Source organism: Camelus bactrianus, chromosome 31 (genome assembly GCF_048773025.1).
Source record: "Camelus bactrianus isolate YW-2024 breed Bactrian camel chromosome 31, ASM4877302v1, whole genome shotgun sequence".
Taxonomy (NCBI): Eukaryota; Metazoa; Chordata; class Mammalia; order Artiodactyla; family Camelidae; genus Camelus; species Camelus bactrianus.
In genome coordinates this window covers 21,188,057-21,215,462 of record NC_133569.1, presented here as the reverse complement: position 1 = coordinate 21,215,462, position 27,406 = coordinate 21,188,057, and the positions used below count along the sequence as shown (strand labels likewise).

General features: G+C 41.0%; 1 protein-coding gene across 3 annotated transcripts in view; it reads left to right on the top strand.

Annotated features, from left to right (window-relative positions):
- The first annotated feature begins 8,200 nt into the window (after nucleotides 1-8,200).
- The window catches only part of PIWIL2 (piwi like RNA-mediated gene silencing 2), a 53,344-nt gene continuing 34,138 nt past the window's right edge, over nucleotides 8,201-27,406 (top strand). For 2 of the 3 annotated variants that reach the window (XM_074355581.1, XM_074355580.1), the window contains exons 1-6: nucleotides 11,128-11,515; nucleotides 12,164-12,274; nucleotides 14,386-14,503; nucleotides 14,668-14,792; nucleotides 15,649-15,729; nucleotides 16,041-16,154. In XM_074355581.1, the coding sequence (XP_074211682.1) occupies nucleotides 11,301-11,515; nucleotides 12,164-12,274; nucleotides 14,386-14,503; nucleotides 14,668-14,792; nucleotides 15,649-15,729; nucleotides 16,041-16,154 (764 nt within the window). In that variant the 5' untranslated portion in view covers nucleotides 11,128-11,300. Of the gene's footprint in view, nucleotides 9,067-10,432; nucleotides 10,521-10,666; nucleotides 10,806-11,127; nucleotides 11,516-12,163; nucleotides 12,275-14,385; nucleotides 14,504-14,667; nucleotides 14,793-15,648; nucleotides 15,730-16,040; nucleotides 16,155-27,406 lie in introns of those variants that run through there. The other variant, XM_010954993.3, reaches the window with a different exon arrangement.

Below are 27,406 nucleotides of genomic sequence, written 5' to 3'. Positions count from 1 at the left end.
CTATGTGATTAAGTGCCAGCGTGTAGGCTTAAGAATCAGGATTGAACTTGAATCTGACTCCACCAATAACTTTGGGGGAAATAAATTACTTACCCTCCTTAAGCTCAGTTTTATGTATTTTCTATAAAGACAGGATAATAGTAGCTTTTTAATAGGGCTGCTTTTAAATTACAGTGGACATAAAGCATTTGTTTCGTCCCAGGCAGAGAAGTGCTTCTATCAGAATGTGATCAGCACCAGGAACAGAAAAGTAGACTGACACTGACATACGCAGTAAGGGTGTTTAGTTATCTCGTGTAACAGGAGGTCTGGGGATAGATGGTTTCAGGGTTGGGTGGCAGCCAAAAACATCATCAGGATTTTCTTGGATCCATTTGTTCTGGCATCCCTGCTGTTGCAACGTGGCTGTTACAGCTCAGCATCATTTCTTCAAATGACAGTGTCCAAAGCCAAAGCAGGAAGCAAAGCAGACCGCAGTAGAGGAACTTTGTCCTCATTCTGCTCTTATCAGGAAGGGGCGTCCTTCAGAAGCCCAAAGAGACCTGCCCCTGTCTGTTTGGTAGAGCTGAGCCACACACCCACCTATTCACATGCCAATCAACAGTGTATAAGAGTTGCTCATGTGTTTGTAAAGTTAAATGTATAATCAGGATTCTAATTTTGAACTATATAAAATATTGAAGATCGGTTTATATTCTTTGTACAGTGATTCTTTTTCTGAAATCTTTATGGATCTGGTTCTGTTCATTGCAGTTTTTGCTTGTTTGCTAAATTTTTTTTAATTTTTACTTTTTTATTTTTTTAAACATTTGATTCATTTTTAAATTTTATTACTTTTTTGGCTCGAGGGTTTTTTTGGGAGGGGGCGGTAAATAGGTTTGTTTATTTATTTATTGTTAATGGAGGTACTGGGGATTGAACCCAGCACCTCGCGCATGCTAAGCAGCCTCTCTACCACTGAGCTATACCGTCCTCCTTATTAAAGTATATTTTACATGTCATAAAACTTACCCTATTTGAGTATTTGATAATTTTTCATAAATTTAGTGAGTGGTACAGACATCACCTCAAATCAGTTTTAGAACACTTTCATCACCTTAATAAAATCCCTCAGGCCCATTAACAGTTCATTCTCATTCCCACCTCCAGCCCCAGACAACCACTAGTCTACATTCTGTCTCTGTATGTTTGTCTTTTCTAGACTTTTCTTATTTCTTATAAATGGACTCATACAATATATGGTCTCCTGTGTCTGGCTTCATCTTTTAACATGATGCTTTGAAGTTCCTCTACAGCATAGCAGAGTAGTTTGTTCCTTTTTATTGCTGACTCTGTCTGTTGTATGTTTACATCACATTTTGTTTATCTGTTCACCAGTTGATGGGCATTTAGGTGGTTTTCAGGTTTTGGCTGTAATCAATAATGCTGCTATGCATGTTTGCATGCAAGCTTTGTGGGGGCATATGTTTTCATTTTTCTTATGTAGTTACCAAGAAGTGGAATTTTTGGTTCCTACAGTAATTTTTTGTTTAACTTTTTGAGAAATTGCCAAATTTTTCCAAAGTGGCGCACCATTTTACATCCCCTTCAGCAACGTACTAGGGTTCTGGTTTCACCACATCTGTTTTGTGTTGGTTTCAGCCTATTGCTAGTGATGCTGGCAGGTAGGAATGCCTTAGAGCACTCACCTGGGCCTGTACTGCTGTGGTGAGCCCCCACAGACATTTCCCTGACCAGAGCCGATGCTGTGGCTGGATTGGCCCTTGTGGTTCTTAATATGATTGCAAGACACATGTCAGCAACAACTATCAGGGAACTTTGAAAAAGCAAGTCCTAAAAGGTACATGACATGCCTGAAGGCCAAACAGCAAGGTCATGGGGAGAAAGGGAGAAATAGTGTACCCACACACACACACACACACACACAAATAGGGAGAGGTAGAGAGAGAACCTGGGGTTCTGCCTTTATTAAGGTTGAGTGGAGTGCGTAGGGTTTTGCAGCTTCAGTCTTCATTGGTGAATTTAAAATCTAAGAGCACCAGATGCAGCAGGAACCTGCAGCGGCAGCAGCCATGCGGGCGCACCTGGTTTCTTGTGACCTGGGCGATACATACGGGAGCCACACCCCTGGAGACGCCACCTTCCCTCCAGCCTGCGGCTTCCCCCCCGGCGCAAGGAGCCGGAGATGGTGGCCGCTCGGCAGCAAATGAACAAGGCGCAGCTGGTGTTCCAGCAGCGGGACCGCTGTGCGCACTAGCTCACCCGGCTTCTCACGTGTTAAGCTGTCACATTCCCCAACTGCCTGGCCTGCAAGCGGGAGCACCTGGGCTACATGAAACACATGGAGTTTGAAGGAGCAGCGGCTACTGCATCAGCCGCCGAAGGAGAAGGAGGCTGACGTGGCCTTGTAGTGGCCCGTCCACCACTATGTGGACCAGTCAAGAAATAAAAGTCTCCAGGCACCCCCAGATTTAATTAATTAATTACCGCAAACCCCCTAAGAGCAGAAATTAGGACATGGGAAGGAAAAAGCATGAGCACTCGAGCAGTCAGGCTCACCCAGGCTTTCTAGAAGGGGAGCTTCATGGGTGGGGGCGGCCTGGTTCCTTATCTGGTTATTTAGCTTCCAGTATGTTTACTTGAGATGGATGTCTTTGAGATGGGTGTCTTGGCAATCAAAAGCTTAACATTAGGCGCTTGAGTTGCAATCGAAAAAGCTTAATGTCCGGCACTTGCTGTTTATTACTGTATTAGTCCGCTAGGGGCGCCATTACAACATACCGCAGACAAGGAGGCTTTAACAAGACGTTTATTTTCTCACAGTTCTAGAGGCTAGAAGTCCGTGATAAGGTGCTGACAAATTCAGTTTCTGGTAAGAGCGCTCTTCCTGGCTTGTAGACAGCCACCTTCTTGCAGTGTCTTCACATGCCCTTTCCTCTTTGCTCATAGGAAAAGAAAGATCTCTGGTGTTCCTTCCTCTTCTTATAAGGACACCAGTACAATCAGGGTAGGGGCCTACCCTTACGACTTCATTTAACCTTAATTACCTCCCTATAGGCCCTGTCTCCAAAGACAGTGACATTGGGGGTTAGGCTTATGAATCTTGGTGGGGGTGGGGGGACAAAATTCAGTTCACAACATCCTGCCCTCTGGTTCTCCCAAATTCATGTCCTTCGCACATGCAAAATAGATTCACCCTGACCCAATAGCCCTAAAACTTTTAACCCGTTCCAGCATTAATTCCAAGTCGAAAGTCTCAACTGAACATCATCTAAACCAGGTATGGGTGAGACTTGAGGTCTGATTCATCGTGAGGCAATAATCATCTCCAGCTGTGAAGCTGTGAAGAGGAATAGCTTTGCCCTGCGAGCTTGTGGTGGCAGTGGCAGCCCTGGTGATGGCTGGATCACCTTTGGGGTTATTCTTCCCTTTTCTTAAAGGATTAAGCGTGTTAAATAGCTCTATTGTCCTATCCTGTAGAATCCCAGACGCCCGAAAGCCTTCCTTTATTTCATCTAGTCTCTGCTCCCTTTGGCCCAAACTGGCAATGTCTCTGCTGGTATAAGCCCATTTTTGCTCCTAGTTTCCTCTGAGATGGTTGATTCACTCCATGGTTAATTATAGATAATCTCCTAATGGAGAGATTGTCTAGCCACACCCTTGGGTGTTCTCTCCAGAACAAGCTTTCTCACTTTTGTAATATGGATAGGCTGAGAACTTCCCAAATCTTCAAATTCTAGTTCCTTTTGGCTTAATCTTTCTTCCAATTTATCTTTCTCCTCTTGCATTTTACTATAAGCAGGAAGGAGAGGCCAGGTCACACCACACACACTTGGTTTAGCTATCTCCTCAGCCAGAGATTCAAGTTTATCGCTTGTGAGTTTTCCCTTCCGCAAAGCACTAGATCACTGCTCAGCCAGGTTCTTTGCCATTTTATCATAAGGATCACCTTTCCTCCAGTTTCCAATAACAGGTTCTTCATTTCAGTCTGACACTTCACCAGGAGCAACTTTAACATTTATTTCTACCAACAGCCTCCTTCAAGCGAATCTAGGCTGCTTCTGGCATGTACATCAAAACTCTTCCAGCCAGACCCATCACCCAGTTCCAAAGCCACTTTCACATTGTTATGTATTTGTTAAACCTATTTCATAGTAGCTAAATCTGTGCTAGTCACAGTTCTCCAGTGAAACAGAACCACTAGGAAATGTGTAACCTTAATACTAGGAATTATAATATGTGTTTATGGAGGCTGACAAATCCCAAGATCTTCGGAGTGAGTTGGCAAAGTGGAGTTGCAGGAGAGCCGATGGTGTAGTTCTAGTCCAAGTCCGAAGGCCTGAAAACCAAGAGAGCCAATGGTGATGTTCCAGTCTGACGGCTGGTGGGCTCAAAACCCTGGAAGAGCCAGTGTTTCAGTTTGAGTCCCAAGGCAGGAAAAAACTGATGTTTAAGTCCACAGGCAGTCAGGTATGAAAAAATTCTCTTATTCCAAATAGGGTGAGTCTTCTTGTCCTAGTCAGGCCCTCAACTAATGGATGAGGCCACCCACATTAGAGAGGGCAATCTGTTTTACGAGGTCTCCCCATTCAAATGTTAATTTTATCCAAAACACCCTTCCATAAACACTCAGAATAATGTTTGACCAAATATCTGGGTACCTGTGGCCCAGTCAAATTGACACATAAAAGTAACCATCACAGTTACTACCTGTCCTATTTCTTATAGCCATTCTAGTGGGTATAACATACCTACTTGTGGTTTTAGTTTGTATTTCCCTAATGATTAATAGTGTTGAGCACATTTTCATGTGCTTTTCTCTCATTTGTATATTTTCTCTGGTGGAAGATCAGTTCCTATCTTTTCCCCATTTTAAAAATTAGGTTGTTTGTCTTCTTATTGAGCCTAATGTGTGTTTTTAAATTTTTAATTTTATTATTACTGTTTTTTTGGGGGGGAGATAATTAGGTTTATTTATTTTTAAATTTTTAAAAATGGAGATACTGGGGATTGAATCTAGGACCTTGTACATTCTAAGCACGGGCTCTACCACTGAACTCTACCCCCCTCCACCACATGTGTTTTTAAAATTTAATTTAAACTAAAAAATCTAAAACAATTTAATGGGTTTTGTGATTTATTTTTTCATGTGAGCTCCTGTGTGTCAGGATATATGGTCAGAATGGCAGTACTTACTGGGAACAAAGGGCCAGACTTGATGACATGACTCCCTGGGAGAATCCAGATTGTATATAGTTACAGGGCCATCCTCACCCTGAATTTTGCAGCCTGGTAGGGCCAAGTGGACAGAATTCAGTGTTACGAAAATATCATCTGTAATTGAATTTTAAATATTTTAAACATTATGATATGTGTGCTATTTTTATTAATCAATATCCTCGGGATGGTTAATTAACAATTGAAGTACTCTGCCAGGAAACATAAACTCCAGGAGAGGTTGATTTGCTTTTGGAAGATTCTAGGCAGATGTCCACACTTTAGAGAGTTTCAACCACTTTTATTCCCAGTCAACATCAAGACCATATGGATTTTCCTTTGGTGAAATAAGTAGTATTTATTATATATGGATTGGCTAGAAATATTGAGGCCACCTATCTTGCATGACTGGATATAGAAATCTAGGGAACCCAATTCGTATACCCTTTGTAATGGTGTTCTTGGTTTAGATTCCAAGACCGACAGTTTCAGAAATTTTTCTGAGAATTGCTGTTGTAAAGATCTGCTGAATTCTGCCCCAAAAGTATTATTTCCTGGGTATGGAATGAATCTTTCATGCAAGGTTTGGTCAAGGACAAGAAATGGGACTTTATCAAGAAACAGTTTGTATAACTGTTTTGAGCTACTAAATGTTTGCATGGGCAACAGAATTCGGTCTATATGTTATAACATTGCAAAGTAGGAAGTTGTGAAGTAGGAGAACGTACATATACTGTTAAACAAATAACATCTAAAAGAGTGAAGGGGTATCGTGCCAAATAGATTCCTGCTTTGGAAATTCTCCTGCTCCAATGATTTTCAAACTCTATTCTGATTTGGGAAGGAAAGGAGAGTCCTTTATTGTATGGATTCAAACAAGGTATGAGATCTCTAAGGCTTAGAAAACCTTCTCTAGTCCTATTCCATACAAAGTATTTACATGTCTCTATCTGGAAGCTTGACCCCAACTACTTCCAAAAACTTGAGTTTGGAGAGGAGTGCGGTTATTCACCAAAATGATTGGAGGGGGTGAAAGGGGATAAATTTTTTTTTTGAGAAATCTTTATTTCTTTGGAAAATGTACTATAATTGCAGAATTAACCACCAATACATTTTATATAGTTTGAAAAAAGCTCTTCTTGGCTCACAGTCTCAGGTATCAATAAATAATAATGATAGGCAAAATTTATTGCCAGCAATCTTCTTGTCGAATACTTTACACACATCGTCTCATTAATGTATGTACATTTCCATATACAACCCTATGAACGGATGCTTTTATTCCAATTTTATAGGTAAGGAAAGTGAGGCGCAGAGACCCCATAATTGAACGTAAACTCAAGCTTACTCTTTCCTATTCACCGCCCATATCCTTATGTCCTCTAACTGGGAACAGTGGGGCAAGTCAATTTCTACATGAGCATGTAAGCAAAATCTGTTTACAGGAATTGCCCACAGAAAGGGAGTCGAGATCTTAAAAACGTACCACACTTCAATGCTTAGGCTCACTCCTAACTTCCAGACGCCCCCACTTCCAGCACCCCTCCCCCTCCCCCAGGAAGACCCTCAATGTGGAGTGAGGCTCCTGCAAAGGGAGAGGGAGGCGCTCTTTGCACATGAGCCAATGAGATGGCTGGCTCTTGTGAGCGGCACGTCGTCTGGCCAATGGCTTCAGCCCCTGAGGCTCGCGAGAGGACCGGAACTTGGGGTCTAGAGCATGTGGGCCGGTGGCTTGGTGGGAGCGTTGCGCTCAGGGTTCTCCTGAGGCCCAGCAGAGCTGCGCGAGGGTTCGAGCGCTGCTGAGAGAACTGGGCGCAGGTGCTTCGGAAGGCCAGGGAGGTCGAGATCGCTTCGCTGCTGACCAGGTGAGCTTCGCCTCAAGCTCGTGGTGGTGAGCAGGGTCCCTCTGGGCCCCTACGACCCTCCTGCCCCCTCCCCCATCCTCCCGCCCCCTCCCCCCAGGCGCGAGGGGCCATGGGCCCCTGGGTGGGGCCTAGGCCCGGGCGGGGGCGGGAAGTCGTTATTTGAGGCTGGATGTGTAGGAGGAACGCAGGACCTCGAGAAGGTGGGATGGTGGCAGCCTGAGGAGGGAGGGGACTCACGCGGGCTTTAGTTTGGGGAATGGTACTTTCTCCAGGGCGGAAGGAGCTAGGATTTGCTTTGAGGGGCCTGCCTTCAGGTTAGGTCCCAGTCATGTGCCCAGCCTGGAGCTCGCACCTGGAGCGGTGGGGACGGTAGGCCTTGCCTGTCCTGGGAGCCGCCTGTCCTGGGAGCCACCTGTCCTGGGACCCTTCCCGGTTGGACCTCATAGTCAACCAGCTATCTGCTAACTAATCAAAGGAGAAAATCCACGTTACTGGAGGGCCTTCTGGAGGAGGTGCCTGAATCTACAGAAGTGATGATACAGTTGAGGGAGGGGTGGAGAAAGAAGAGGATTTCAGAAATCCTCTAGTTGGTAGGACTTATAGCTTCTCTGTGTGCACCAGTTAGGCGACTGATTGTTCTGGATTCTTCCAGTGCTGTTGGGAGGGTATGAGCGAAGAGGTCTGGCTAACAAGGAGTTTAAACAATTCAGGGGGAGAACTTTGAGGAAGGAGGCACGTCCTCCCATTTTAGCGTAAAAGACAATAGTTGGTTTTTTTTTTTTTTATTTGCCAGATCCTGAACTACCTCCAGCCTATAGCATTGACTTAGGAATTGTGTGTCAGTCTTTTCTTTATATGCATGGCCTGATTTCTCTGTAGCTAATACTTAAAACAGGTTTGCAAAAGTTAAGAAAAGGCTTTCTTGTCCTTTAAGAAAGGTTCTTCAGGAATCAAGGGTGAGTCCGGACAATGAAGGGAGCCCCTGAAAGAAAGAGCCCTGATAAATGATTATAAAGTGATTTTTGAAGAGGCTTAGCAGATCTGAGACTTAGGGAGAGTGGGGGTGGGAGGAGCATCATCCCTGGTTACCTGGGGGGGTGGGGGAGGAAGATGTTAAATGTCAGCTGTGAGACTGCAGAAATCAAAGGCTCAAACCAGAAAGGATCTGTACCCTGCAGACCTCAGTTATGGTAGAGTTTGAAAAAAGTTTTGTAGAAAAGAATTGGATAAAGATTCAGAGAAGCAACTAAGGAATCAAGGAGGAGATGAAATGGTTTAATGTGAAAATAGACTGGAAAAAAATTGGGACTCTGGTAGAAGAAAGAGAGGCCAAAAACAAAGCAAAACCCATAAATATTTAGTGACAGAAAAAGTTTTGATATGGCTACGTTGTCTATAAACTTGCTTATGAAGCAAAATCATGCTATACATTTAAAGTATTTCCTTCTACAGCTGATCGTTAACTTACAGCACTGAGTTCTCTGAGAGGCTGTTTGGGTAGAAAATATAAGCAAATTCAGGGAGGGTTTGGCCTTTAAAAGTTTGCTGATTGAGAGTGTTCAGAATATTCTGGGCTAAATAGAAGCTTTTAAAGTGACTGTGATACAGGAGGCTGGTTACTGGTCTGATCCAAAAGTAGCTTTTTTTTTTTTTTTTAATGCTTTGTGAGTTTCTCCTGAAGGACAAGAAAGAAAATTGAGAATCTTTTAAACTTTTTAAAATGTTGGCAGATAATTAACCAAAATAGATTGACACCCGTGTTCTCTGCAGCCTTTCAATGGATCCTGTCCGACCACCCTTCAGGGGCCCTTCCCCCGTGAATCCATCTCAGTCTGTGCGGATGCCTGGCCCTTGGCCTCGAGCTCCAAGACCTTTGGGCCCAGCTTTGGGCAGGGCAGGACTGGGCAGGGCAGGACCTGCGGGCAGAGGCCATGTATTTGGAAAGCAAGAGGAGCCAAGCCTAGAGAGTGGGCCAGCACAAAGGGTAAGACCATGACTGCATGTGTAGTAGCAGCATAAGGCTTATCGTCAGGGCAAATAATGGATTTCAAGGTACTTAGAAAACTGGGAAGCTCCATATGAAAGCAAGAATTTTTTTTTTCCCCCTTTTAACAAGTAGTTGCATCTTCTGGGCATGTATTTCAAGTTCTAGACTTGCAAGTCTAGAAAAAGTATCTTCTAACGAATGCTAGATAGACTTGGATAAATGCCTTAGTCCTCTAGCTTCCATAAATATAAATAAATACAGACAGACACACACACACACACACACACACACACACACACACACACACACACACACGATAGGTTTAAAGATATAGCCTTTTGCTTTTTTCTGAGTGTTTAGATTTTCACTCTGGATTTGGCTCCATGGTATTAGCAGCCACTCTTGCCTCTGAGGTCTTAATTGTTAAGAATGGTTCCTTTCAGAAGGCTCTTTGCCCAAATAGTAAAGAAAAAGAGGTTCTTCAGCTATTGCTACTGTTGTGTGTATACTTGCATGGATGTGTATTTTTAAAAAAATTTTCGGGGGGAGGAGGTAATTGGATTTACTTATTTATTTTATTTTTAGAGGAGGTACTGGGGATTGAACCCAGGACCTTGTGTATGCTAAGCATGTACTCTACCACTTGAGCTATACCCTCCCCCTGATGTGTATTCTTAATCTCCTAATTATGTAGTAGTTTTTAAAATGGCATTTGTCTATAATTAGTAAACCTCAAAGAATAAAGAGCTAGCAAATATAGGAAGAATCTAATAATGCAGTTACAACAATTTTAAGTAGTGAAGACAGTGTCAAATGTAATGTTCTGTGAAAAAAAAAAGCATTGATGACAGTAATCTTGTATTTTTACTCAGATGAATTTCTTGAGTCTACACGTGGCAACTCTTCGTTGGTGTAGCAGTAATAAACTTTTAAGACTGCTACAAGAAAACAGTAGCAGGTTTTGTTGGAGGTTGTTTAAAAAAAACTCCAAAACTTCTGATGCCCTTAAATTTATCCATTTTAGGGGAAAATTTATTAGCCAGTGTACTTGTTCCTTCTCATGTTAGGTGTACAGGAAATGAACTAGAAAAGAAGAAAAGTTAATTCTGTTCTGTTGTGTTTGTTATAGTGTAATCAAATCCTAGACTGTATGTATTTATGCTTAAAAACCTAACGTTGTAAATTTTTTTCAGTCTAAGTATTTAAGCAATTTTTATGAGATTTTTTTATTCTGTATTCTTGTAACATTTGTAGAAGTTGAAGTAGATCATTTTTAGTATTTACCAAGATTTTCGGAAAACCATCAATGTTTCTGGGGTTTTAAATTATCCTTAGAATAGCTATATTCTTTGAATTTCCGTAGGAATCTGTGGGTTTGGTCTCCATGTTCCGAGGACTGGGCCTTGAAACAGTGTCCCAGGCACCTCCGAAACGAGAAATGCCTCCTTTAGGTATGTGGAAAACTAACCTGAGAAAATGTGGTGTTATGTGTGGTTGCTTTGTTCTTAAATTCCTACAGCTTACCTTCAGAAAAGTTACTGTATTTTACAAAATGTTCAGCTCACTGTTACAGCTGGAGTTTGGCCCTTCCATTTAGGTAGAGGGATTCTAGGCCGAGGCTTGTCCACCAGTGTGGCACACAAGGACAGAGAAGAACCCCATCCTGCTCTTCTGGACCCTGCAGTGTTGGCAGCTGGGGATAGCAAGATGGCAGAGGCCTCCGTTGGTTGGAGTAGGTGGGTAAAATTGCCTTCTTGGGTAACTGTCAAATTCAGGTGAAATATTTCTAAGTCCAAAGGGAAACTCTAAAGAGGGTTGTATTATCTCAGAAAAAAAATACATGATTTTATAGTAAGAATGGGTATTTTCTAAGAGCAGTCAGCGGCTACTGATCCAGTCACTGGACAGAGTTAAAAAGCAGTTCTCCACTGCACAGTTCACCACTCTGTTTACCCTCTTAAGAAGTCACCCTGATGGTGGTTGATTAACCCAGGTGGGTCAAACTCCCATCTCAACTTCTGCTTTGAAGGTTGGCCCTGAGAGTTGTATTAACAGCAGTTCATGAATGAGTCATGTTGGCATACTGGATTTGGAGAGAATCTTGGTGCTTGGATCTCTTTTGCTGATTCCTCCAGGAAGAGACTGTAGATTTGGGGGACTCACTTAGACGGAACAGAGATAGAAGCATTATTGAAAAAGTCTTGGTTTGCCCCTCTTTTCAATATTTCAGAATGCTTGGAAGAGGGAATGTGGATGTGCCTGTATTAGCCATGGGAAGAGCAGCTCGTGGAATAGGCAGAGGAATATACAAGGCTCCTGGAGCTTTCACCGGTGCTCTCACCCTGACTTCTCGGGATCCCGGCCAGCTGTCATCTCCACCTCTGCCCCCGTCCCCACTGCACTCTCTGGATCGCCCTCCACTTGGGCCTGCAGAACACAAGGAAAAGTAAGTCAGGAGCTCTGCCTTCTCTGCTGGTGATGTGGAGGAGGCCTTCTCATCGTGTTGCAAACTCTGTTCTGCTTTGTCTAAAGTCCTCCCTGGGTGGTAGGTACTGCAGAGTTGGTGTTTTTTTTTTTTTTTTTTTTTGGCCAGTGGGGAGGATGACAAAGAGGTGGGACATTCCTAATGAAGTGAAAGGGGGTTTGATGATAATATGTATCAGAGAGACAACTCAGGACTCTTCCTTTCCTTCCCAATTCACACATAGATAATTCTTTGTCATTTTGAAGATAAGGAAATTGCCTTGGAAAAATATTGCAGCAGTTCATCTTTCTCTATAGAACGAATTCTTATGTTCTTAGTTAGCTGGCCTAGTTATTCCAGTGATGTTACTAGGACACAGTGGGTGCCCCTGCTTCTCTAATTAGGGATTGCTAAGAACTTGTCCTCTAGCTTTCAAAGCTTGCTTTTGTATGTCTTGATTCTTGGTCTGCGTGCCTATAAGCAAAATGTAAAATACTAGTTCCCCCATATACCTATGTTTCCTTCCTTTTTCTTTCTTTTTTTCTTTCTTCGTTCTTTTGTGGCATGGGTTATTTGGTCTTTTGGTTTTGGTATACGTGGATGCTTTTGTTTTTTATTTTTATTTTCTAGAGAGCTGCTTGTGAAGCAAGGATCAAAAGGAACCCCTCAGTCTTTGGGATTGAACCTTATCAAAATACAGTGTCATAATGAAGCAGTTTATCAATATCATGTGACTTTCAGGTATTCACAGCTTTTTCCCTTGTATTGTTCATCTCTTAGAGAGCAGTAATGAAATAGTTCCACAAGAATAACTGAGTTGTTTCTCTGTATAATTCCTGATGAATCTCCCCCTAGAATTATTCTTGCAGATTCTTGTAGTAAGTTTAAACTTTTTTTGTGTGTGTGGATAGCTGTATTACCAATCCAGATTTTAACTTAATAGGTGCAATTTAATGCATGAGGTTAGAGGTAGGTTTTCTGTGAAGTGAATGAAACTTCAGTTTAGACCCTTTTGCATGCATACACCCCTTCATGGCTGTTTAACCTATTTTGTACCTGTAATTTTGTATTCCTCATCTTAAAGAGAGCCCCTGCATGATGATATCTTGATACACACTCCACAAAACCTGGATCCTCCCTGCATGAGTTTTATACCTGCATTTGATGGCTCTTTGGTGACATTCTATGGTTAAATTTGAGGATGAGAAAATAACTTTAATTTCATATCAGTAACTTTAGGATTTGTCATACTTATTTTAAAATTAAGAATTCGTATTAGCTTGTGTTCTCTTTTAAAATCTCAGGAGAGTCATTAGCTGGAATTGTGAAAATGAAAGAGTGTTTTGGAATATATGTGGAGAAAATAGAAATATGGGAGACTGAATTTTGAAGCACAGCTACTAATTGATACAAGGGGAAGAAATGTAGTGAAAGAAAGAAGAAAGGAACAGTTAGGGGAAAAGTACCCTGAAGAAAGTTTACAAAGTCCAAAGGAAGGGCCCACTTGAATGAGGGAGATGTGGTTGACTTTGGCCACAGGAAAACAAGTTACTGAATTTGCTTTCAGGAAACACCCTTGGTGATCTTCTAGTAGCTTTCTTAGAGTTACAGAGAAAATACTAGATTGAAAGAATAAAAGGGAGCATAGGCCATGAGAACTAGCCAGTGAACTGGCTATGTAAGAGGAATGAGAAATGGAATGATAATTAGAGAGGGTCACAGGATTGCTTTAAAAGTTTCTATGAGGTTAGAAACCAGAGCTGAGCACATATGACAAAGGAAGAGGAGGATCAGGAAAGAGGGTGCAGTTGAAATCCCAAGAGGGGAAGGTAGTGGGAATGGGCCTGTTCTGGAAGTAAGGGAAGGAGATGGTTGTTAATGAGGGGGGAAGAGCCCTTTCACTGAAAGTGGATTGACAGCTATTAATGAAACAGAAAAGAGGGGGAGACTTGTCACAGGTCTCTGCATTGACCAGGCCGTGGAGAAGATACGGTTTCTGTAAATTTCAAGGTTGTAGATTTGGACCCTTGAAGGACCTTCACAGTGTGAAGAAGATGCCAGGCCATTGAGAGAAAACCAAGAGATGATGCATTACAGTGGACGGGTCATCCTGTAGTTTCCTTGACAAGGTGGAGCTCTAGAAAGACAAATTTGAACATTGTGTCTAGGGCAGAATCCATTTATGTGTACGAATTTTTTTGAAGAAACATCTTGAAATACGTTAATATGTGAGTGCTTAGTTTTGGTGATGGCTATACTGGATTATGACTTGACTGTTTTTCTTTAAGCACTTGAACATGCTTGACCCCTTTGAGCTTTGGATTTGTTTAAACTTCTTTAAAAATATATTTTTGAAAAAGCCTGTATTTCTATAGACTCTAAGGAAGGGATTAGCAAGCTATGGCAGGCCTGCCAGGCAAATCTGGTCCACTGCCTGTTTATATAATAAAGTTTTGCTGGAACATACCCATGCTCATTGGTTTGCACATTGTCTATGGGCCTTTTGTGCTGTGTTAGAGTTGAGTAGTTGCAGCAAAACTTACGGCCCGTAAAACTTAAAATATTTATTATCTGGCCCTTTCCAGAAGAGTTACCTGACCCTCTGGACTAAACTCTTGAAGATGTCTACTGACATGCTAAGGCAGTTGTGTTCGGGTGGTGCAAGTATGGATTCCTTCTGTTTTCTCTGAGCAAGTAACCTTAGGTCAGAGTTCTTTTTTCAGTCAAGTCTAGTTGAAGTTTTTAATATGACCGCTAGATGGAGCAGTAGTCATAAGTGACTGCTTCTGTAACAAACCTACTGTGCACCTGTCTAGCCAAATTGAAGTAAAATCCTCTTTATTCTTTTCTAGCCCCAATGTGGAGTGCAAAAGCATGAGGTTTGGCATGTTGAAGGACCATCAAGCTGTCACCGGAAACGTCACTGCTTTTGATGGATCCATTCTCTATCTGCCTGTTAAGCTTCAACAAGTGAGACCAAATAGGAAATGCACTTTGGGACAAAACCTGAGTGTTCTGGTGCTTTGAGGGTGGGAAATCATAGTACCTTGAATGAGAGGGAAAGCAGACTTTTCCATAGCAAAGAAGTTACAAACTGATCATTTCTTTTTACTTGCATGTATTTTATTCGTTAGGTTCTTGACTTAAAAAGTCAAAGGAAAACTGACAAAGCTGAGATCACCATTAGGATTCAGTTGACAAAGATCCTGGAGCCCTGTTCTGACTTGTGCATTCCCTTCTACAACGTTGTTTTCCGTCGGTGAGAAACAGCTGAAGTCTCACTTTCTTTAATCTCAGTCTTGTATTTATAACAAAGCTCTTCAGCAGGCTTAGATGGTATTACACTCTAGTGCATGTACAGATGAGTTTGAAAACATTTGATAAGTGAATGGATGATATTAAGGCTAACTGATTAAAAAGTTACCTCAAGTGGTTGGCCAGATTTGGGTATATGAAAGTGGGTTTGAGGTAGATTGACAGAGGGGGTGGATTCCTTGGATTCATTCAGGAACTTTAAAAGCAAATGTTTATGGTGCATATTTAATGGTGTTAATGGTGAGGCTACTTGAAGACGTAGTGTGAGACAATTTTTGCTGGAAGAATTTTTCCCAGTCCTTTGCATTTTTGGATACAGACAGCTTATAATTTTTTAACTTTACAGAAGACTCCCAAAGTTTTACAAAACTGTTGTTCCAAAACCACCTCTTTTAAAATGAAACATAGAACCTGATTTCTGTCTAGTAAGCTGAACTGCCAGGAACAGACATAACTTCCTATGCCAGGCTGATATTTACAATTTTATAAATAGACTCTCTTGTGCTCTTTTTAGTTAATGGGGGAAAAGTAATGTAAATTGAGCTTGGAGAGTCAGCTCGATTTTTGGTTACGCAGGGAGTAGGAAAAGCTGCAGTCAGTTGCATATACCCCAAGATAAATGCTTTGGTAATTTTTATTTTTCTTTTGGCAAGAGTGTTCTCAGCATAAAAGCTATATTGTGCAAAGAACACAAACATTTCTGCCCCTTTAGACTTCCAAAGGAAAACGTAGCTGAGAGTAATTGAGCTTAATCTTTTTGATTCTTCTACTAGAAAACTCATTCTTGCTCTTTATTTCAGGGTAATGAAACTTTTAGATATGAAGCTTGTGGGCAGAAACTTCTATGACCCCACAAGTGCCATGGTACTGCAGCAACACAGGTTGGTCGTGTTTTCCTCTTCCTCACTTTTGAATGTTCTGGAAGGACATTTTTCATTGCAGTCGCCATATTTAAGACAGAAATCTCAGCAGTACTTTATGATAGTGAATGCAATTTATGAGTTAACTGTCTTCCATAATTTAGTTTTCTCAGTAAGTTCACAATAATGTGGGTTTAATTTAATTTGTTTCCTGATGGTTTCTCATTGTTATTAGGGAGGGGCAGTATCCACTCAAAATACTGTTTCAGGTGGCATGGAAATAATCTGTGGTTCTTTTAGAACCCCAAGCTGAAGCCCGCCTGTCTCTTCAGATTGCAGATCTGGCCGGGCTACGCAGCTAGCATCCGCAGGACAGACGGAGGGCTTTTCCTGCTGGCTGATGTCTCCCATAAGGTCATTCGGAATGATTCTGTGCTGGACGTCATGTGAGTGGATGGTGGGCTCTACCTTTAATAAGCCCGCACTTTTCTGAGAAGATCAGTAATAGCTGGTGCCAAATACAGATTAGCCGTTGTTCTGTTTGGATTTTAAATTGTAAAATAGACTGAGAACATAGAATGGGGGTGCTCTACCAATAAGTCCTACAAAGATTGGCGTCTGAATAGAGACCTGCTGCACTTAGACTGAGGCGAAATTGTATCTGAGTCTCCGGTTAGGAAGACTTGGTTTACTATAAGTATGCCCTGCGTTTTTGTTCAAATGTATTACTATAGTAAATACTGTAGTAAATATAGATGTGTATCATTTGTAATGGCTACATAAATCTGTGTACATCTATGATTTTTTAAGGCTGTACACTGAGAAGTGGAGTTACTTAGTGAAAAGGCTGAACATTTTAAAGGCCTGAAATAAATACTCAGTATAACAAGATAAATTACCCTCTAGGAAGCTTAGATGTGGTCTGTTTTCCCCCCGGTTGGGTGTTCTCAGGCTTATGAATCTTTAGTTATCTCATAAATTCGTTCATTCCATCAACACGTGTTCATAGAGCTCCAGTTTGTACCCAAGTTTTGGGACATATCAGTTAACAAAACAAAGAAAGATCCCTCCTCTCATGGAGTTTGCGTTGTAGTCAGGCGAGATAAACAGTAAGTAATGAACGTGATGAGTAAATTGTGTCCTGTACTGGAGGTGATGGGAGCTGTGGAGGAAAGAAGCAGAACACAGGGTAGGAGAGATCAGGAGTGCTAGGGGCGGGGCGGGGCGGGGCGGGGTAGAGCCCTGTCCTTTAAGCAGAGTGGTCAAGCTCGTTTGAACCAACACTTAGAACAGGGGAGGGAGTTAGGTGAACATAGGGACTAAGAGAATTCTTGGCAGAGGGACGGCTGAGGTAAAGGCATTAAGACAGAAGTACGCCTGCCTCTTCAAGGAGTCACTGGCTTCGATTTGGACTGGTTTCCCTTCCGGCTGGCTGACGAGTTACTGGATGGGGTTTCCCTTCCCTGTGGTGAGGACTCCCTTTCCCTCTGGCCACAGGTCTCCTGCAGCTCGATCCCATGACAGCTTCTTCCTTGCTTTACCCTCTTGTTCTGGGTAGAATATATCTTCTGGTATCTTCCAGAGGAAGGGTGCATTGTGGGAAATGGTTCTGGGATCTTACAAGTTTGAAATGTCTTTCCTTAGTTTGAGCATAAAATTTGAGGTTGGAGAAAATTTTCCTTCCGAATTTAAAAATCATGGTTCCATTGTCTTTTTTTTTTTTTTTTTAGTATAATCTTTATTTATGTTCACATAATATTCTTTCACAATGAGACTATTCCCTTATTTAAATTTAGCTCTTTGGATGAGCTTACAGTAATACTCTGTTTGAATACACTTTGTTTCTGAATTTTTCTACTTTTTCATTCTGTAAGTGAGTAATAACCACCTCCTGTCCCGTTGGTGTATCGCTTTTTACCTTACTGGTACCTTTTGGGGAAGCCCCAAACGTGCTTTTCATATTGCTTCAGGCCTTCTTTTTTTCCCCATATTTTAATTTTAGATTTGTTCTGTCATACGCTGTGTAGGTATTACACTTTTAAAAAATTATGGTGGGGAGGGTATAGCTCAGTGGTAGAGTGCGTGCCTAGCATGCAGAAGGTCCTGGATTCAATCCCCAGCACCTCCACTAAAAATGAATTAATAAATAATTAAATCTGATTACCCCCTCCACCAAAAAATAAATAAAAAATCAAAAATCATTATGGCTTGATCCCTTGAGCATTATATAATGTCCTTTTTTTTTTTTTTTTTTTTTTTTTTTTTGTCTCTTGTAACAGTCTTTGTTTTAAAGTCTGTTTTGTCTAATTGCTACCCTGGCTTGCTTTTGATTTCCCATTTGCATGGAATACTTTTCCATCATCTCACTTTCAGTCTGTTTGTGTCTGTAGGTCTGAAGTGAGTCTCTTGTAAACAGCATGTACATGGGTCTTGTTTTTGTATCCATCCAACCACTCTGTGTCTTTTGATTGGAGCACTTGGTCCAGTTACATTTAAAGTAATTGCTGATAGGTGTGTGCATACTGCCACTTTGTTAATTGTTTTTGTAGTTCTTTTTTGTTCCTTTTGTTCTCTTTCCTTGTGATTTGATCACTATCTTTAGTGTTATATTTGTATTCCTTTCTGTTTTGTGTGTGTATCTGTTACGGATGTTTGGTTTGTGGTTACCATGAGGTTTATATATAGCCATATAAATATATGATTATTTTAAGTTGCTGATTTCTTAATTTCAAACACATTTTAACAACTCTGCAATTTTATTCCCCTCCCCCAATGATTACTGTTCTGGTTTTTTTTTACATTTTTTTGTTGAGTAATAGTCATTTTACAATGTTGTGTCAAATTCTAGTGTACAGCACAATTTTTCAGTTATACATGAACATATATATATATTCATTTTCACATTTTTCACTATGAGCTACCACAAGATCTTGTATATATTTCCCTGTACTATACAGTATAATCTTGTTTATCTATTCTGCATTTTAAAATCCCAGTCTATCCCTTTCCACCCCCCGCCCCCTTGGCAACCACAAGTTTGTATTCTATGTCTATGAGTCTGTTTCTGTTTTGTGTTTCTGTTTTGTATTTATGTTTTCTTGTTTTTTTTTCTTAGATTCCTCATATAAGCGATCTCATACGGTATTTTTCTATCTCTTTCTGCCTTACTTTACTTAGAATGACATTCTCCAGGAACATCCATGTTGCTGCAAATGGCGTTATGTTGTGGGTTTTTGTGGCTGAATAGTATTCCATCGTATAAATATACCACCTCTTCTTTACCCAGTCATCTGTTGATGGACATTTAAGCTGTTTCCATGGCTTGGCTATAGTAAATAGTGCTGCTATGAACATTGGGGTGCAGGTGTCATTTTGAAGTAGGGTTCCTTCTGGATATATGCCCAGGAACAGGATTGCTGGGTCGTATGGTAAGTCTATTCCTAGTCTTTTGAGGAATCTCCATACTGTTTTCCACAGTGGCTTTCCTTGCTTTTCTCTCCCACTCTTGATGATTTAAATGTCTTCTTTTACAATTTTATGTTTATTCTTTTTGTAATTCATGGCAGTTATCTCCTTTCCAGTTATGAGTTTCTCATTTTTGTAGCATCCTGCTTCTTTTCTATTTAGAGTAGACCTGTCAATATTTCTTTTAGCATGGGTATAGTATTGCTAAACTCTTTTAGTTTTTGCTATCTATGAAGTTCTTTATCTCTCCTTCTATCCTAAAGGATAGCCTTGCTGGATAAAGTATCCTAGGCTGCATCTTTTTTTCATTCAGGACTTTGAATATATCTTGCCACTCCTTTCTGGCCTGTAGTGTTTGTGTAGAGAAATCAGCTGAGAGCCTTATGGTGGTTCCCTTGTAACTCATTCTTTGTTTTTCTCTTGCTACCTTTAGGATCAGTTTATCCTTGACTCTGGCCATCTTGATTATGATATGTCTTGGTGTGGGTCTGTTTGGGTTCTTCCTGTTTGGGACCCTCTGAGCCTCCTGTGCTTGGATATCTGATTCCTTTAGGTTTGGAAAGTTTTCAGTCTTAATTTCTTCAAATACCTTTTCAATCCCCTTTGTTCTTTCTTCCCCTTCTGGAACCCCTATTATGTGTAGATTGGCATGCTTTATATTATCCCGTAGGTCCCTTATATTGTTTTCATTTTTAATTTATTTTTCTTTCAGGTGTTCTGATTGGGTGCTTTCTGTTGTCCTGTCTTCTAGGTCACTTACTCGTTCCTCTGCCTTATCTAGCCTGCTTTGTACGGCCTTTAGGTCAGCTCTCATCTCAGCAAATGAGTTGACTAATTCTACTTGGTTCGTCTTTATAGCTTCTATTTCATTTTTTGACATGTTTTATATCTCTAAACACTATTTCTTTTAGTTTCTTCAGTACTTTGATCAGTCCTTTTTTGAAATCTTGATGTAGTAGGCCATCAACATCTATTTCCTTGGTCGTGCTTTCAGGGGATTTCTCTTGATCTTTTAATTGGGAGTGGTTCCTCTGCTTCTTCATATTGCAAATATCTCTCTGGCACTATGGCTTAAGGAGTATCAGTTATCTAGTTCTCCTAGAGACGGTATGCTCTTAATGATTTTATCGATAGGTCTTTGTGTCTTCGCCCTGTTTTGCGAACTCAGCTTGCTGTTTCCAGAGGCCCTCTGTTGGCGCCCTTGTCTGTGCAGCTCCCAGTGGCAGATCGCGACCCGTCCCAACACTGGGTCAGGTGCTGAGCTCTTATTGGGTGAGTGGGTGGGTCACTCCCCCTCCCGATGCCGCAGTCAGATGCTGTGCTTAGGTGAGGCAGGTGGGCGGATCACGCCCCCTCCCAGCACCGTGGTCAGGTGCTGTGTTCCTGCCAGGAAGGCGGGTGGCCGCCTGCCCTCTCCTGGCGCAGGTCGCTCTGCTGCTCTGTGCAGCTGCCCACTCCGCTCTGGTTGGCACTCCGAAGGCGGGCTTGGGGAAGACCGCGGAACGGCCCTGCCCCTGCTCCGTGCCAAATCTCAGCTCCTTGTTTGTCTTGGCGGTGTGAGTTCTCTGAGGTGCCAGGGCAGAAAGATCCTATCTGCCTCGGGCTGTAAACAAGTCTCAGTCCTGCCTAGGAGGTTGCGGAACTCCAGGGTGTGGATTCAGGTCTTGGCCCCGCCCCCGACCAGGCGCTGCGCACAGGAGAACATGGCGGCTGTGGCTGCCCTGCCTCTCTTCCCGCCAGAAGTGCCATAATGGCGCAGGTCTGAGGAGACAAAGGCTACGGCTCCCCTCCCCCCAGGACACACCGGCCTTGTTGCTTTACTTTTTACACAATTTATGGGGACCGAGGGTGTTCTGCTCTGTACCCCCTCCCAGCCACTGCACACAGCCTCCTGCAGTCCCCCCGGGCTGCCTCAGTGCAGCCGCCCCTGTCCTCTGCCCGTTTTGGGCAGCCTGTCCTGGCCCCAGCTGCCAGCTTGCGTCTCAGGCTGGGTGTCGCGGGGACCCTCTGTGCCCGTTTAACTCAGTTCTGTCGGTCAAGGGGTGCTCCGGGCAGATCTGAGCCTCAGAGGCTCCCCCTTCGTCCCACTGGCCTCTCCGTTGGAGGAGGGAGACCCAGTGAACGAGCGCCAGTCCTCCTCTGCCGCTCCCTCCCTGCAGGATCGGTCCCTCACTGTTTTGCTTTTTCTTCTTTCTTTTTTCCTTTTCTCCTACCAGATTTTTGGCATCTTTGTCTTTTGAAGAGGGCGATGTTCTGTCAGAGTTCGGCAGGTGCTCTGGTTGGCTGAGTAGGTCCATAGATGTGGGTTTTGGTGTATTTGTGGGAGAGGGTGAGCTACAAGCGTCCTTCTACTCTGCCATTTTGCTTCTCTCTGATTACTGTTTTTGACATCATATTTTACATCTTTTTGTTCTGTAGATCCCTTAACTATTTATTGTGGATATACATGATTTTACTGCTTTCTTCTTTTAACCTTCCTACTAGCTTTGAATGTGTTTGATTTACTACCTTTACTGTATATTTGCCTTTACTAATGAGCTTTTTTCTTTCTTAATTTCCATGTCTGTAGTTGTGGCCTTTTCTTTTTCACTTAGAGAAGTCCCTTTAACATTTCTTGTAAAGGTGGTTTGGTGGTTCTCAACTCTTTCAGCCTTTGCTTGTCTGTAAAATCTCTCCATCAGATCTGAACGAGAGCCTTGTCAGGCAGAGTATTCTTGGTTGTCGGTTTTCCCCTTTCATCACTTTAAATATATCATGGCACTCCCTTCTGGCCTGCAGAATTTCTGCTGAAAAGTCAGCTGATAGCCTTATGTGAGTTCCCTTGTACGTAACTTGTTGCTTTTCCCTTGCTTCTTTTAGTGTTCTCTCTTTATCTCTAATTTTTTACCACTTTAATTACAGTCTGTCTTGATGTGGTCCTCTTTGGGTTGATCCTGTTTGGGACTCTTTGTGCTTCCTGGACCTATATGTCTGTTTCCTTTTTCCAGGTTAGGGAAGTTTCCGGCTATTATATCTTCAAATATGTTTTCTGCTCCTTTCTGTCTTCTCCTTCTGGGATTCCTATAATGTGAATGTTAGTGTACTTAATATTGTCCCAGAAGTCTCTTAAACTGTCCTCATTTTTAAAAATTCTTTCTTCTGTTCAGCTTCAGTGATTTGCAGTACTCTTGACTTCCAGCTTCCAGGTCCATTCCTCTGTATCATTTAATCTACTGTCGATCCCTTCTAGTGTATTTTTCATTTTAGTCATTGTATTCTTCACCTCTGGTTTTCCTCATAACTTCTAACTCTTTGTTCAACTTCTCACTCTGTTCATCCATTCTTCTCCTGAGTTCCTTGATAATTTTTACGATTGTTACCTTGAAATATTTATTGGGTAGATTGCCTTTTTCCACTTCACTTAGTTCTTCTGGTTTTTTCTTCTTTCTTCATTTGGACCATATTCCTCTGTGCCTCAATTTTGCCCAACTTGCTGCTTTAATTTCTGTGTATCTGGTAAGTTGGTTATGTTTCCTGACCCTGAAGAAATGGCGTTTTGTAGGAGACATTCTGTATGTCTCAGCAACACAGTCCCCTCTGGCCATCAGACCTATATGCTCTAGGGGTGTCCCCTTTGTGGGCTGTGTGGGTCCTTCTCTTGTGGGTGGTCCGGTAGGTGTGGCTGGCCCTGGTCCAGTTGGGTGCCAGGCCCTCCACTGTGCAGAGGCTGCCAGCTGCTAGCTGTTGGGGCCAGTCATCAGATGGCTGGCTGTGGAACCCCAGGCAGTCCTGGGACTAGCGTTGGCTCACTGGTGTTCAGAGCCGGGTTCTTGTATGGGTTTTTGAGAGGTTGGGTTTCCCGATTCCAGAATCTTTCCATGTTTCTGCCCCACAGCCCCTTGGAAGCTTTGAGAGCCCGTCTTTACTCCATTATTCTGAAACTTTATTCATTCTTCATTTCTTCCACATCTCTTAGGATTCTGTCTTACTGTTTTCCCTTTGCTTAAAGAACCCCCTGTAGTATTTCCTTTAATGTGGAATCTGCTAGTGACATATTCTTAGTTTTTGTTTCTTTAAAAATAAAAATGTGTTTTATCTTGCCTTGAATTTAGAATTCTGAGTTTGACAGTTCTTTTCTTTAAGCACTTTGAAAATATCCCATTATCTTCTGACTTACAGTATTTCTATTAATGAATCAACTACCAGTGTTAATTTTTATTTTAAAGGTATTATGTCTTTTTTTTTTTTTTTTTTGGTCTTTGGCTCTCAGCAGTTTCACTATACAAACATAGCTTGTTTTATTGCATGTGGGTGGTGTTTTTTACACATTGAAGGTTTGTGGCAACTCTGCATCAAGCAAGTCTGTTGGCATCATTTATTTTTCCAACAGCATTTGCTCACTTTGTGTCTCTCACATTTTAATATTTCTCGCAATATTTAAAATTTTTTCATTATTGTTATATTTGTTATGGTGATCTGTGATCAGCTGATCTTTGATGTTACCATTTCAAAAAGATTACAACTTTTTTGAAGGCTCAGATGATGGTTAGCATTTTTTAAGCAATGAAGTATTTTTTTCATTTTTTAAATTAAAGTATAGTCAGCTTATGATGTGTCAATTTCTTGTGTACAGCATAATGTTTCAGTCGTACATGTACATACATATGTTCCTTTTCATGTTCTTTTTCATTATAAGTTACTCCAAGATACTGAATATAGTTCCCTGTGCTATGCAGTATAAAATTGTTTATTTTTTCTTATAATAAAGTATTTTTAAATAATGTACAACTTTTAGACATAATACTGTTGCACACTTAATAGACCACAGTATAGTGTAAACACAGCTTTTATATGCACTGGGAATACCTGTTATGTGTCTAGATATGGTTTCCCAGTATTTCTGTGGCTTGTCCCTTCTGTAATCCTCCCCCCACCAAGTTTGGGCTAGATTTATTGACTTGTTTCTAACAAATGAAATATGGCAGAAGTGATAGGATTTCACTTTTTAAAAAAATTAATACATAATTGACATTAATGTCATATTACTTTCAAGTGTACAACTCCCTTGTTTAATTTTGTTTCTGTTGCCTTTGTTTGCCTTTTGTTGCCCTTAGTGTCAATGAATGTCACTTCGGAGGTGAGATTATAAGACTATAGCTTCTGTCTTGGATGCTTCTCTCTTGCTGTCTTGGGTCACTCCCCCTGGGGGAGTGCATGTTGTGGAGCAGCCCACTGATGTGAGAGCTTAGAACCAGATCCTTCTTCAGTTGAGCCTTGAGATGTCAGCCCTGGTTGACACTTTGCTTGTGGCCTTATGAAAGACCCTGAACCAGAGACACCCAACTAAGCCACACCCAAATTACTGACCCACAGAAACTGTGAGATAATAGATATGTGTTATCCTTTTTAACAGCTTTGCTGAGACACAAGTCACATAAGTGGCTTAATATAGTTATATAGTTGTACATCCATCAGTGCTGTCAATTTTAGAACATTTTCATCACCTCAAAAAGAAATCCTCCACCCCTTATCCATCACTTCCCAATTCCCTCTTCCTCTCCTAGACCTAGGCAACCACTAATATACTTTCTGTATGTACAGATTGGCCTATTCTGGACATTTCAAAAAAATAGAATCACATAATATATGCATAATAATCTTTCACTTGGCATTTTTCAAGGTTCATCTGTATTGTAGTATGTAGCAGTACTTCATTTCTTTTTAATGGCTGGATAATATTCCATTGAATGGTTATATCTTATTTTGTTTTATACAGTCATCAGTTGATGGATATTTGAGTGGTTTTCACTCTGGGGGCTGTTACAAACAATGCTGCTGTGAACATTTGTGTACCAGTGTTTCGTGTGGATATATGTTTTCATCTCTCTTCTGTATATACCTACAAGTGGAATTGCTGGATCATGTGTTAGCTTTATGCTTAACCATTTGAGGAACTGTCAGACTGTTTTCCAAGGTGACTGTACCATTTCACATTCCCATCAGCAGTGTGTGAGGGTTCTGATTTGTCCTTATCCTCACCAGCACTTATTATTATCTGTGTTTATGGTTCTGGTCATCTGTGGATAGGAAATGGTGTGGTTTTGATTTGCATTTCCCTGATGATTAATGATGTTGAAAATCTGTTGATGTGCTTGTCAGCCATCTGTGTATCTTCTTTGGAGGAATGTCTATTTAGAGCCTTTGCCCACTTTTTAAATTGAGTCATTTGTCTTTTTATTGTTGAGTTTCAAGATTTCTTTATGTATTCAAGATACAAGTCTCTTATCAGAAACATGGATTTGGAAATTTTTTTCTTACTTTGTAGGTTTTCTTCACTTTATTGATAGTGTCATTTGAAGACAAAAATTTTGAATTTGTTGAAATCCAATTTATCTTTTTTGTTGTTGTCACTTTTGCTGTGGTGTTTTGTAAAAATCCATTGCTAAATCTGAGGTCATAAAGATATACCTGTATGTTTTTTTCTAAGAGTTTTATAGTTTTAGCTCTTACATTTAGGTCTTTAATTTATTTTGAATAAATATTTGTATGAGGTGTGAGGTGGTGGTCCAACTTCTTTCTTTTGCATGGGGATATCCAGTTAGCACCATTTATTGAAAAGACTATGCTTTCCCCCATTGAATATTCTTCGCACCATTGTTGAAAATCAGTTCGACATATGGGTTTATTTCTGGACTCTCTTAGTTCTATTCTATTGGTCTATATGACTGTCCTTAATCCAGTGCTGCATTTTCTTATTACTGTCACTTTGTAGTAAGTTTTGAAACTGGGGAATGTGAGTCTTCCAACTTTGTTCTTTTTCATGATTATTTTGGCAGTTTTGGATCTCTTGCAACTCCATGTGAATTTTAGAATCATCTTGTCAAACTCTATCTATCAAGATGTCATCTGGGATTCTGATAGGGATGTGTTGAATCTGTAGATTAATTTAAAGAGTATGCTTCTGGTCTATGAACACAAGAGTTTTTCCATTTATTTAGATCTTCTTTAATTTCTTTCAGCAGTGTTTTGTAGTTTTCAGAATATAAATCTCACATTTATTCCTAAGTATTTTGTAAACTGAATTTTTAGAATTTTGTTTTTGGATTGTTCATTGCAAGCATATAGAAATGCATTTGATTATTTTAAATTGATCTTTTATCCTGCAACCGCTTTGAACTCATTTATCAGTTCTAATAGTTTTTTCATGGGTACCTTGGAATTTTCTATGTAAGAGATCATGCCATCTGAAAATAGAGATATTTGTACTTCTTCCTTTCCAATCTGGAGTCAAATGCTCCACCACTGAGCTATACCCCCTCTTCCTTTCCAATCTGAATGTCTTTTTTTTTTTTTCTTGCCGAATTGCCCTGCTGAGACCTCTGTACAATATGGAATAGAAATGGTGAGAGTGGACAGCCTTTTCCTGTTCTGATCCTAGGGCACAAAAGCATCCAGTCTTTCACCATTGAGTGTGATGTTAGTTATGGGATTTTTGAAGATGCCTTTTATCAAGTTGAGGAAGTTCCCTTCTATTCTTAGTTTGCTGAGTGTTTTTTATCACAAAAGGGTATTGGATTTTGTGGAATGCTTTTCCTGTGCCTATAGAGATGATCACTCAAAAAATTCCGTCTGATTTTTAAATTGATTTTTGGGTGTTAGATCAACCTTGCGTTCCTGGGATAACTCCCACTTGGTCATGTTATATAATTCTTTTCATATGTTGCTAGATATTTGTTGCTAGTATTTTGTTGAGAATTTTTCTGTCTGTATTCATTAGAGGGGGAGGGTATAGCTCAGTGGCAGAGTGTGTGCCTAGCCTGCATGAGGTCCTGGGTTCAATCCCCAGTACCTCCCTTAAAATAAATAAATAAGCCTAATTATCTCCTCCTCCAAAAAAAAAAAAAAATGCCTTTGAGCACTGACTGCTCCAGGATAGAATCTGTGCTTCAGGCATCCAGGCTGTATTCACAAGAGGTATTGATCTGTACTTTTCTTGAGATGCTTTTTTCTGATTTTAATATCTAGATAAATTTTAATATCCAGATTTTAATATCTGACCTTATAGAAAGAATTGGGACGTATTCCCTCCCTCTTCTGTTTTTTGGAAGGATTGGTATACATTTTTCTTTGAATGCTTGGTAGGAATTCAACAGCGAAGCTGTGTGGGCTTGGGTTTTTCTTTCTGGCAATTTTTAAATTACTAATTCAGTGTCTTGTTAGAAGTTTCTTCAGATTTTTAAATTACTCGGGTCAG